This window comes from Podarcis tiliguerta, assembly GCF_965153285.1.
Source record: "Podarcis tiliguerta genome assembly, chromosome: 7".
Classification (NCBI taxonomy): domain Eukaryota; kingdom Metazoa; phylum Chordata; class Lepidosauria; order Squamata; family Lacertidae; genus Podarcis; species Podarcis tiliguerta.
In genome coordinates, this window is record NC_139540.1 from 48,779,346 (window position 1) to 48,793,010 (window position 13,665).

Sequence of the window (13,665 nt, forward strand, 5' to 3'; positions counted from 1 at the left end):
ACATTCCATTGTTGCCCCCATAACCTAGGTTTAAGGTGCCATTTAGCTCCTAGCTTTCATATCTCAGTTTCTAACACTGGTGTGAAGCTGCCTGCATGGGGCTTTCACGTAGACCATCACAAGAGACAGTTGATGGTGCTGGTCAAGGACAGCAAAAAGCTAGAAAAGTTGGGAAAGCTGAAAAAGAGGAAGAGCTGCTCTGATTGTGGACTGCTTGACCATTTTGCTCTTCCCTCCATTGCAGCATCTGCCTAGCCAAAAGAAGTCCTTTCCCTGCTTAGCATTTGCATTTTGAAAGCTCCACTGCTTGAAGCTTTCTTCTGTATTCAGAGGGGTTGTGAGCTGACAGACTGCACACATTTCTCTCCCCTGGGGCAGTGCTCTCTCAGCGTATCAGTACAGATACCTGGGAGAGCTATATATAAATGCCCTAAGATTCACTACACTAGTGTATCAAACAGAACAAACACTTTTACAAGTTCTTACCTCTGTTTCTGGACAGCGTAAATGTTCTGATTTACCTGAAATTAAAAACAAAAAAGAGTTATTTTCACCTTTTAAAAATAAACAATCAATTCCAAAAACAAGATTAGAAAAGATTAGAAAAAAATCTGATGCATCCTCTTTCCCCATGTAGACTACAACTCCCATCATCCATGGACTATTACATTTCCCTGTTCATTGCATATTGCAGATGACCAGAGAAGGAGATGATCCTTTCACTTTGTACACGTACTTAGGAAGCGAAGAAGCTGTGTTGCTTCTTTTTTCCTGAGAACTCTGTGCAAAGCAAAAATCTTCAGGGATGGTGGTAAATGGGAATACTGTTCCTTTCACTCCATACAGGTGCTACATGGAAGCGAGGAAATGGCACTGGGGTGGAATGTACACACATATTAAAAATGTACACGTCTACACACATATAAAAACGCTCACCATCGCCATCTAGTATCACATTGTATATTGCATTTAAAACACACTTAAAATGTTTTATTCGGAGCTGTATAGTTGAGTCTCCAGGACTCTTCCTTTCTCAGATGGCCTATGTGAATTGATCATTTTTTGCTTCTGTAAAGCGCTTTCTTCTTCTAATCCACTGCTGGAGGAAGATGGAGCAAGGATCAGGGCCCTGGTTGACAATGCACTGTTCATGGTGAGGCTTAATTGCTACTGGTGCACTGCTATATACATTTTTAAAATCTTAAATTTGCCACTCAATGAAATCTGAACAAGTATTTGTCTGTTCCATGAAATATATACAATACTCTCCCCCAAGAAAGTTTCTATTTCTTAAGATAAGCATCTTAACAAACAACAAAGGTGTTCCCCTCTCATTGTCTGAGTTTCCCAGTAACTCAGTAAAAAAACATTCTCACAAACTCATTGGGAGAGAAAATAACATTATGAAAATGTCTTCCATTGAATCAGATAATGTGATGCATGTTTATACCTCCTCCATCCTGCACATGCATAACTTAACCTGACACAAGCAAATAACCCTGGAAGCAATAAGCTGTGCACAATTTGATTGACAAGTTAGCCAATATTTCACAACCTTCATTTTATTCTGCTTTTGAATAAATAAATATTAACAAAATTGTTACCAAAAAAATCAGCCTTAAAAAGGAATAGACAAATTTTGATTGGCCTTAGTAGACAGCTAAAATACATGCTGGCCCTGGCCTCAGAGGGGTGGAGTCTGGTATCTGATGCCATGCTGAACGTCTGAAGCAAGGATCTCCAAAGCTCAGCACAAAACTAGGAACAACCTTCGCCTCACAGCCTCCGCAGCTCCATGCTGAGAAGAAATATGGCAGATAGTCTACAAACCACCCTCTGAAGTGTTGTACCATATGTAAGATAGAATAGAATAGAAATTTATTTGTCATTGTCCGTATATACACAGTATACACAACAACGAAAATCAAACACCCACCCAAAGACCGGCTTCACATACACATTTGCACGTACCTCCAACACTCTCATCCCATTCAGACATAATCTATAAAACATACATAATCCAGAATATAACATGACCTATTAAAAGCATAACATGACCTAAACCCTATCTCATTCCTTCCTACTCCCTGCTTGCTATTTCTTACAACTGGCCCTGAGATCATTATTTAGTGCAATCAGAGCTCTTGGATAGAAACTATTCAGAAGGCGTGTGGTTCGTGTTTTCATTGTCCTATATCTTCTGCCCGAAGGCAACAGTTCAAAGAAGTTGTGAGCAGGATGGGTCATGCTCCCACTGATCATGAACTCCCACTGTCATCCCCAAGTTGAAGCTAGGTTAGGGTCTCATTGCTTCTTCTTCTGCCTGTCTCTGCAATAGCCACCTCCCCCCTTTTATTGACTATGAAACTTTTAGTCATTTCTTCCTGCAATGCATTCAGGATGCTATGTATGAATGATTCCTCCTTTTATTCTCACAAAAAAGTACGCACTAAAATATTCTAAATATTATTCTCCTTGGATATCTTTATTAAAAGATTAAAGATTTATAGAATCTGAAAATGGGCAGTGTATTTGCACAAAACTATGTGAGGTAGGTTAGGCTAAGAATGATTTGCCAGAAGTCAGAGAGCTTGTCAAGGTTCACCACTCTTTCCATGTTGGGATGGGATGCAGTGGTGGATGACAGCAACACCTCATGCAATAAGATTATCAAGGCTGAAAGGAACCGTGAAGGGAGGAGGTTCATATGTTCAGCACCAGCTGGTGGTCTAAAAGGAGGATGACAAATTAGGAGTCACAACGATCCACTTAGGTGGATGGGAAGTGAGCACACTTTGTGCACAAGAAGGGGCTATCTTCATGACAAACAGATTTGCACACTTCATTAAATCCAGATATTTAAAAAATGTTTTTAAAATACAACTTTAAAGTCTGGCTTGCCAAGTTCTTCAGCGTGCTGCAATTCTAGCCATGCTTTTATTTTCCCCACTTTTCAGGAAGTTATGACAGTATATGTCTAACATTTTGCCCTGCTGACTTTGAAGACTTGACACTTAACTGAGTCATACAAATCTATGACTCAATTTCAATAGAAGTTCTTGTAAAGAATACAGACACTGGCCTCTCCCACTTTCCTTCCTCATTCACACTTTCCAAGGCTCCTCTCTATATATTGAAAACATGCATTAACTGGAACATCACATTCACTGATTTCTTTAACCATGGGGCAATCACTCCCACATCTCCCTTATGAGATAAACAGGGTATGAGGTGCATTCCTCTTATATTCATTAAACTGCCACCACTTCCCTTTCTATTGTCAAGCAGGGAAGCACTTAAGAGCTGCTGTAATTTATCTGAGGGTAGAGAAATGGTATTAGCAAGTCCTCTGGATTGACCAGGCAATTCTAGCCATGCTTGGAACAATCTCCTTATCCTCCTTTAGACCTACGACTCTTTTTCTATTCAAAGGTTCCTGTGGCACATTAAATAAAGGTAAAGGTAAAGGTACCCCTGCCCGTACGGCCAGTCGTGTCCGACTCTGGGGTTGCGCGCCCATCTCGCTTAAGAGGCAGGGAGCCAGCGCTGTCTGAAGACACTTCCAGGTCACGTGGCTAGCGTGACAAGCTGCATCTGGCGAGCCAGCGCAGCACACGGAAACGCCATTTACCTTCCCTCTAGTAAGCGGTCCCTATTTATCTACTTGCACCCGGGGGTGCTTTTGAACTGCTAGGTTGGCAGGTGCTGGGACTGAGCAACGGGAGCGCACCCCGCCGCGGGGATTCGAACTGCCGACCTGACGATCGGCAAGTCCTAGGCGCTGAGGTTTTACCCACAGCGCCACCCGTGTCCCTCCGGCAAATTAAATACTAACCAATTTATTATGGCATAAGCTTTCATAGGCCAAAGTCCATTTTACCAAATGCATTTAAAGATGTTTTAAAGATAAATTGTTTCAAAGATATTTTAAAGATGTTTTATCACTTGTGTGTTTGTTGCCCCGGACTCCTTCAGAAAGGCAGGATATAAATTTAATAAATACATGTATAATCCTCAACTGCCAATTGAGGATTGCACTTCATGAATCTGATGAAGTGGATTTGAATTAACCAAAGTTTGAAACATGAATTTGTTAGATGTTAAGGTGTCACAAGACTCTTTGCTGTTTTAGAACAGAGGTCATCTACTCCAAATGTGTTATAATATTCTAGATAAAATAAAAATATACAAAATGCCAGGATAAAACTTAAGACATAAAACTCAGTTATCATTGCCTCCACCCAAAGCACCCTGAAGCAATAAAAAACATTCAGACTGTAGCTCCAGAAGCTCTGGCCAGCGTTTAGTTATAATTACGGGCTTTAGATTTAGCTCTGTAATATTATCTGAGAGTGCTGCAGTCTACCCTTTCAAACTCCATTACGTACATAAAAAGAGACTCAACAATTGAAGTCTAGTACTCACTGAGTTTGTAAAGCTCTATCTGAACAGTGGTACTTCAGCCTGTAACTCACATGACTGATTGCTCCTTCATACAAATTCTCTGCACACAGAAACTAGATTTCAGGAGGAAAGGCTGTAGCCTGACATGCTACCTGACTATGTGGATATATTTTTTTATTTATATTATATGGGGGAATGTTCAATCCTGTGAGCCTCCTATTGAAACCTAAAGCAGTAAAACCCTGGCACACCTTTGCCACCTCAGTGAGAACTAGGGCTAATATTCAAAGTAATGTTAAATCAACCCAAAAAAATCACTTTACATCTCAGTGCTCAACTGGGTGTGTACCTTGTTCAGGAAATAAAATAATATTTCGTTATAAACAAAACTCAACAATAGATGGCTTTTTGCTTATTAATGACAGATAGAAAAGCAGGCTAGAAGAAAGAATTAAGAGAAACCAGCCTTGCACATATATTTTCCCTGTAAGAAGACTGCATAATATGTTCTTACTGTGCCCTAAGATATTAACAATAAAATAATTATTATATTTGAACAATGAACTACAGGGTGTATCACATATGAATGACAGCCGCTGTTAATCTTATAACTTTTTCATCAAACGTTCAGTAAAGGAATAAAACCCCTACTAAATTTGTAAACCTTAGAACCCTGAAATTTCTTGATTTCTGTCTCTAATATATTTTCTAAACTTTCAAGAGAATAAGCAATACAGTATTAAGCCTTTGAAAAATCACAAAACGTAGCCTCATATACAGGTGCTCCTCTTATCCTAGCAAACAATTTATCTTGAAAGTCGTACTTGGAGAAGGAAAGCATTTTGGCTGCTTTAAGAATCTGATCTCAACTGAAAAAAGAGATCATGTAAAAAAGAATTATGGAAATGCCAGCTTTTGTGTTGACTATAAAACTACACGTTTCTAGTGCCCAAAACAACAGGCATAAGATCAGCCTTCATAGAAGTAAGTGAAAGGAAAAGTTTTGACGGGTATTTGTTCCACTGTGATTTTAATTGTTATTAAGTTTAGAGCAAGAGTTCTTGAACTTCATCTTAAGCCTAGTAGGTTACATAGCACATTCTGCTTCATTCAGCCAACTAGTCTAGAAGACTTTGTACCTCACTCTTAAACCAATAACAGACATAAGTAGATTCAATAAAAATGGAAAGACTACACATACATGCCTCATGACACGCTTGAGGTTTCTCCAGAAAAAAGCACTATCCAGCAGCAAAATAGAAGCACATAGTCACTTAACCATATACACTATATTGAATCAGTATTCCGATTCTGTGCCAATCAAGATAGAAACTGAGCCAATAAATGTCACTGAGAAGCCCATGCCTCCTTAAAACAAATCTAGTGACTTAGAGAAGTACCACTCAATTAAAGCTGCAATCCCTTACACATCAGAAGTAAGTCTCACTGAAATCTATATTGAGCTTACTGGTGAATAAACAAATATGATTGCTCTATAAAAAGCCTTCATTTACTAAATGATAATCGCTCCTAAACAAACTGTAAGAACTATCAAGTTGTAATTTCATCCACATAATTGTTATGAGTTGTAGATTTTTTTAAAAAAATGTATTAAGGTATCAAATGTTTAATAATATTTACAGAAAAACTAGCATGTCAAACAGTCTTTAAAATGCTAGTTTGTTTTGCTGTATAATTACTTTAAAGCAAACAATAGGTCCATTCTTCATCTTGAGACACTGCAGTTTTATCCACATTATTTTTAGACTTTAGTATTTAATGCAAGGTCATTATTTACAACTGGACTAACACTCTAACTCAAGTCACTGGAACAATTCTGCTCTTCAGGTATATTGATATGATTAATAATAATAATTTTATTATTTATACCTCACCCATCTGTCTGGGTTTCCCCATATATAGGGCAGGGGAATGTCATTAATGTTACCTTGGGAAGTTTAAATTCTTTTATTCTATGAACACAAACAACTTTAAACAAATATTTTCAATGTATCTGAAGCTCCTAACAGGAGTGTCACCCAGGCATATTATCTTCCGTACTAAAGCATTCAAGTAGGCCAATTCACTCGACCTGATTTTCCATTTTTCTTTTCTCCTGGAGATTACCAAACAATGTGTACCTGAACATTTTAATCTTTCTGTACTTCTGCATACCCATTGTTTCTTGGAGCATGCTGAGAACACCCTCATTTCTCAGTATCCCTTTTTGGCACCAGTCCTATCAGCAGTCACCACCTGAATTCCCTGTTGTGGGGAACGGGTAGACTCCCTCACACAAGGTACAGAGCTGCACAACAAGGAGAACTAAATAAGGCCTTCTAGGATTTTCCCCAGCCACATTTGTCAAGGCTCTACACCCTCTTCAACTGCTATTGTCTGTCTTGAATGAGTTTTTAAATTGTGCTAGTGACTCTTGCTTGCATGGATAGAGAAGGGTATGTCTAGGAACTTCTGACTTTGCATTTCTAGAGTGTAGCTTACTATATGAAAGTAAGTAGCACATCCAATTCCCTACCCACTTTGTAACTCTGGTCGATCACAGCCATGTGGCCTCTGGCAAGCTGCCCAAGAAGCAACGTGGCCCTCAGCCTGGAGAATGTATCTAGCCCACCCTTTCCTATCAAAAGTGTTCTTATTAAAGAGTCCTTCCAACCAATCATGCCCTAACCTCCAAGAAGCTGCTAACAGGGGGCTTGCAGCGCATTACATTCCACCCCCAGTTTCTCATTTTTCTTTTCTAACTGACACTCAATGTCCTGCAGCTACTGAGAATGCTCAGTCCTCATTGGTCTACTTTGGAGGGTTGCCCCCTTCAGTATTTTTCTTCTGCAAACCTCAGGGTTCCTCCAGGTATGTTTCATCTCTTTTTCAATGGTTCCAAGCCTGTCAGCGCTTTCTGTTCAATTTCTGTTAGAGGCAGTGAAGAAGACTGAGGTTTGCACTTTATTATTAGTTAACTGATTTGTATTTTAGCATAATTTAATGTAGCACATTTTGATTTGAACCTCATTGGTAGTTTACTAGAGTAATGAATTTTATATACACTTGAATACATAGGTTTGAAAGATGAGATGGAGAAATTCCTTCCCTTGGAGGTTCAAAGATAGTTGGAACTGGATATAAGCTTTTAAGCAGGGTGGGCATGATAAAGACAAGTAAACATGAGAAAGAGAAGTAAATTGGGTTCAATTTCTTTACCATGTTGAAGGGAAATGTTATTCCAGATCACAGTTTCTAATAATTCTGAGTTTTATTACATTATCTTGCAGTTTGCATTATAGCATAGCTTGCTTGTATTAATTAGCTGCATTTATTTACTTAATAGCGTTTGCCTTCATCCACCCACTTTGTTTGCGGAATGTTTTGACCCAACTGATAGCCATTCACTAAAGAAGATTAAATCTATCTGATCTTCAAATTCCTTCCAGTAATAACATGCTCCACTTTTTCATCAGGTTAAACAAAACCATAGAATTGTAGAGTTGGAAGGGACCACAAGGGTCATCTAGTCCAACCCTCTGCATTGCAGGTATCTTTTGCCCAACATAGGGCTCAAACTCACAAACCTGAGATTAAGGGTCACATACTCTACCAAATGAGCCCAGTCATGGCAGTTAGACATCAATATAAGAGCTGTCTTACATATGCTTACTCAAAAGTAAATAAACTCAATAAGTTGAGCTTATTTATACAGGAATGTGAGCATAGGAATGCAACCTAAATCAAAGTCTATTGCATTTGCTGTTTCCTTAGTTTAGATGACATTATGGCAGATTGTATCCTCTTTCACAGTCTTAAACAAAACTTGAACTTTCCCTACCAAAAGTTGTCAAATTCTCATAAAAGAGTTAATAATCAAGAGTTTGTGTCTGCTTCCTTTCTTGTTAACAAAGGCCATGATCAAGTTGCAGTTACAGGCAACTACTGTCCCTTGACAGGCTTGTACATCTCCAGTGGAGAAAAACAAGGTGCAGCTTGATGGGGCACAGATAATCAGCACAGTATGGATACGCACTTGCTTCTGCACATAGATCTCCTTTACTCGATCATGATACATTTCTAATGTTAGTTTAACAAATGAAAACATATGCACTGAAATATGGACCTTGGAAATGTTTATTCTAATGGCACAATTTTAAATTATCTACCTGTCAGTGTCAACCCTTACTCATGCACTTAAAAATAATCTGTCATAGTCTAAAATATGTGGGATTAACAGATCAAAGGAAACCATCAGAGAGGTTTTTCCCTCTCAGCAACACTGGAATGTTTCCAAGAGATAAATTATGACAGCCAACATGCTCTGTAGTTGCAAACATGGCTATTGTTTCGCCCCACATCAACTGAGAGGTTATTATCCAGATAATTAGCCCAAGCCACTTCATGGTGGCAGCAGCTCTGTACACGCTACACCATTGGGCAGACACAGTATGTGATGAGGGCTGACAACAAAGTATGGCACTAAGACCCCTTATGCTGTTCCAGAAAGTAGTCTATGTTTTCTTGAAGATAGACAGCTGGCAGGGGAAGGTTCTGCACTCCTCACTTCTATATGCTTCTTGTCACCTCCTTTGGAACCCTTCTCACCACCGTCTTAGGAACCCACAAGTAGGAAATGCTACAATAAACAGTAAAAGTCAACTTAACAATGCCATGACAGATGAGTCATGGACTCATGTGTGTGGACTCAGAGCAGGTGGCTGCTCTGACGGTCTCAGCTGAAAACCTAAACATACCACATCTCTGTTATTATAAACCCTTCCTCCCTACAGCAGTGTGAAAAAGCTATGCTATTTGCAAGTACGAAACCTAATATTCAGCTGAGAGTATGTCATATGCTGTGCCCTTGCCCTCATTTGGGGAATAAGAAGTGTTAAAATAATATAAGATAAAGGGATAAAGAGGTAAAAGACATTGAGTGATATCTAACGAAGTCATAGTCAAGGGCCTTCTCAGTGGTTGCTCCCAGACTTTGGAACTCCCTTCTTATTGCAGCCAGGTGAAGACTTTCTTGTTCCAATAGTATTTGGGAACTGACTCCTTTCAGGGGAAGAGTTGGTATTGTGGTGTTTTCATTATGATCTGTATCTTTAATAGCTCATATATAGATAAATATATTAATATTTAAATGTTTTTTAATTATTGCTTTCCCCCATTTTTAGCTGTTTCTGTTTTAGCTGTAAGCTGCCTTGAGTCTCTGTCAGGGAAAAAGGCAGGATGAAAATAAATATAATAATAGTAATAATAATGACGAGAACCTTTTTCCTACATAATAATACTCAAGAGTAAACCCACTGAAATTTTACTCATCCATTAGTTTAAATGAGTTTACTCTGAGTATTACTAGCATTGGATTTCATCCATTATCTTTATTTCACAAATCATAGCCAGTATTAAGAGTGTTCAAATGCAGAATGTTTCTGTCTGCAGGCAAACAAACAAAAAACCATTTTGCAAAATACCACTCATGCTTGTTGTTTGTTATGTTGAGGTTAAAACCTGTCTAGGAACTGTATTCTGACATGGAACTAACTCTGTGTCCTGGCATGTGGGAGTACAAAATATCCTTCGACAGTGACATAAAATAATTCTGCACATAAAGTTTTCCTATTTCCCAGCCAGTATAAAAAGTCTGTCTAGTATTTGCTGTAGAATTCAAGAATTCATTACTGTGTTCTGAAGGAGATTATGGAGTACTCAACAATGGGCGTCATGCCAACATTAAACTCTACAATAGGTTATCCTATTGTTCTTCTTACAACAACGAAATAAACAAATTTCATATGATGTCCTATTTTTAAAATCAAATTATCACCATTTGAAGTCTTATTACTTTAACTCTTGTTTTATTATGTTCACTAAACAATACACAGCAAATGCAGGATCTTTACAATGCATGCTATGTGTCACTTTTCATATGTATTGTTTCTTTGACTGCACAGTCAAATGACAGGTACAATCTGTTTGCTGCTAGAATGAGTTTATGAAGCTGACTTTGAAAAGTGGTTTACTGTGTTAATTTGGTTTTTTTTAAAGTATGCTTGAGGTAACAAGTATAATCAGAGATTTTGAAGGCACGTGCTAAGACATGTAAGGCAAAGATAATATGGTGTTTCATTAGTCATGGACATAAAGTGTGTATTATATATAACTGCTTAATCTGTTTAACATATTTTTCCTAAGTACATAAGAGGAATTCATAACGTCACATTTTATTTCCTGTGTTAATCATATGATTGATTAGTTGCAGTCTTCAGTAAACGGGAATATCAAACCAATGTTATAAAAAGTATTTCCACTTGCTTGTTTCCTATACATTTTTCACGTGGATGTGTATAGAACACACTGATATCACTGGAATTTACTCCCAAATAAGTTAGCATAAGATTGCAGCCTTGTTTTGGAATTAAAAAGGAACACAAAACAAAGGCACAAAGCCAACAGACATTAAACCTCCTGGTAGCAACATGCCTAGGTTCTGACAGCTGCTTTCTTTGTTTTGCTTTGCAGTGCCCTCCCCCAATCCCTCATGCTGACCTACATGAGTAGCTTTGCATCATTTTATTTTCCACAGGCTTTCTCCAAGCAGGAGCAAAGGAAAAACGGTGTTGGAGCAGCTCTGGTAAATAAACAGGCACACAGCCTCGGTATTTCAGAAACCGTGTATCAGTATTTAATATAGTCACCCATGCTGCAGTGCCCAACAAGGGCAATGGAACAGGAAGGATGTTTTTGTTAGGTGCTCTATCCAAAAACGAAACGTCTCATGCCCAAACCAAGGCATCCTTTCAGGTACAATTAAGCTACCCTGCAGTCTCCCAACTGCTTGCCTATTCACCAGCCATAATGCAGCATTTAAAAGACAGAAAATATTACTGATCATATAAGGAACTCTATATTTCAGCCCAACAGAGAGAAGAAAAACATTCGCAGCGAAGCGGGAGGGGCGGCGGGGGGGGGGAGGGATTATCAGAAAATGGTAACTAGCAAGCTCTTCATACAAACGCCGTCGTTTCTGGGGAAGATGGGGCAGTTGTATAAACAAGACGAAACAGAGGCGTTTTTGTTGCTGTGGGTGCGGGAGGAGCGCGCGCGAGAATGTCGCCGACCTGAGGCAGCTAAGAAGAGGAGGAGGAGGCAGCCCTGAAATCCATGGGGAAGAAGCAGTGCTAAGTGATGGAGAAATGGTGGAGGAAATCCTCGCCGTGCAATTGCATTACTGGGGGATGTATGCAGCCTCCCGGGAGCGGGAGACGACGGAAGGGGGGAAAGGCGTTGCTAGGGGAAAAGAAAGAAAACAAGGCGGAAAACAGCGCGCGAAGGGCACCCCCAGTACCCTTCTGGGGCCCAAGCGGAGCCTCAAGAGCACGGAGACGGCGGGGCTCAGCGGCGGCCCTCGCCCCGGAGCTTTACCTGCTGCCGGCGGGCTCCGAGCGCCGCTGCCCAGCGTGACGGCTCCGTCCTTCCAGATGCGGATGTCGGCGGGGCTCTCCACCCTGCGGCTGGGAGACTCCCCGCGGCGGCCTCGGGAGCGGAGGGAACCGCAGCACTGGTAGCAGACGGCCCACGCCTGCTCCTCGTTGATGGGCTGGTTGTAGAGCCGCAGGATCTCCTCCAGAGACAGCGCGTCCCGCATCGCCAGCGCCGCCGCCAGAGACCGGCCTTCGTCGTCGCCGCCGTCTCTGCGGCCAGAGGTGCCCGGCAAGGGCTCGTCGCTTCCCGCGGCCCCGCCGTGAGCCATTCCCTCTGCGGGGAGCCGAATGGCAATAATAATAACGAGAAGGAGGAGATGACCGGCCGCGCTCGCTGCCCTCTTCGCCCTCTGCCTTCGCCGCCTCGCTTCGCTTCACCTCAGCTGCTGCTGCTGCCGCCGCGGCTGCCCGTTGCCCGCCGCCTTCATGTTCTTCTCCCCGCACCCCTCCCCCGCTTCCCTCAATAAATAAGAAAGCGCGTGAGCCGCCCCAGTCACCGGCGAGGAAGGCAGGCAGGCAGCAGCAGCGCCGCCACCGCCACCACACAGCGAGTCAGTCCGTGGCTGGAGGGGGAGGAGAGTATGGAGGGCGGGAGTCACCTCATAGCAACGCAATGGCGTCCCTCCTCCTCCTCCTCGCCTCGGGCTCTGCTGGGTTACACTGCCGCCTGCCTGCGGGAAACAAGGACAGCAAGAAGCGCGGGGAATGGACCAGGGGGAGAAGTGTACATACCGGTATATCATGTGTCCGGGTTGGGAGGAATAGAGCCAGCCACGAGGGCCCGGCCTCCCCCAGGGAAGAAAATTAATTAGGCGCCAAAGCCTTCCGCATGGGGATTTGCCAAGCGTCAGGATATGACTAACTTGGCCGCAGTGCTTCAGTACTAAATGAATAAGGAGCCTGCCATTCCTCCCCCCAGCTAAACCTGTGAATTCCGGAGTGGTATTTCAGAATTAATTTGGGAGAAACGGACCTTTTCCTCAGGGGTGCAGGACAAGTTTTGTATGCAAGGTGGTCACCTGTGTGTAGTGGTTAGGAGCTGTAGACTCCTAATCTGGTGAATCAGGTTCGCGTTTCCGCTCTTCCACATGCAGCTGCTGGGTGACCTTGGGCCAGTCACACTTCTCTGAAGTCTCTCAGCCCTACTCACCTCACAGAGTGTTTGTTGTGGGGGAGGAAGGGAAAGGAGAATGTTAGCAGCTTTGAGACTCCTGAAGGGGAGTGAAAGACGGGATATCAAATCCAAACTCTTCTTCTCCTTCTTCTTCTTCTTCTTCTTCTTCTTCTTCTTCTTCTTCTTCTTCTTCTTCTGGCTTGTGACAAAGACCCAAGCAGGACAGATGGATCCACATTGGCTCAAAGCATGGCCTTTACCATTCCTTCTGTTCTAGGGATGGGTCCAGAGAGGGGAGACTTAGACTGGATCCTAAGCCTGTGTGGTCACATGCCAGCCCAGCATACAACACTATTTTAAAGGCTTGTTTTCCCTCTGCCAGGCTTAGGTACAGAAGCAGCCCTACTGCTGAATTGGGTTTAGATCTTGTATAACTTGACAACTTCTTGCTTTATGCCAACTTCTTGTGCACAGGATTCCTCCCTTAGTGACACTTCCTTAGATTATGATCACACACACACACACACAATCAACATTCTCTTTTTTCCGTTATGTTATGGTGTGTTCCAAGTGAAAGCAAAATGCATTGGTCTTTCAGCTTTATAATTTCACTGCAATTAAACAGGATACACACACACACACAAAGATCCAGTA

The 13,665-nt window shown here is 41.6% G+C and overlaps 1 protein-coding gene across 6 annotated transcripts in view; it reads right to left on the bottom strand.

Annotated features, from left to right (window-relative positions):
* The window catches only part of SPIRE1 (spire type actin nucleation factor 1), an 80,288-nt gene extending 67,734 nt beyond the window's left edge, over positions 1–12,554 (bottom strand). For 3 of the 6 annotated variants that reach the window (XM_083450133.1, XM_083450131.1, XM_083450129.1), the window contains exons 1-2: positions 11,839–12,554; positions 487–521 (exon numbers count right to left, since the gene is read on the bottom strand). In XM_083450133.1, coding sequence (XP_083306259.1) covers positions 487–521; positions 11,839–12,166 — 363 coding nt within the window. In that variant the 5' untranslated portion in view covers positions 12,167–12,554. The remainder of the gene's footprint in view (positions 1–486; positions 522–11,838) is intronic. The other 3 variants (XM_083450132.1, XM_083450130.1, XM_083450128.1) reach the window with 1 other exon arrangement.
* Between the last annotated feature and the right edge of the window lie 1,111 nt (positions 12,555–13,665).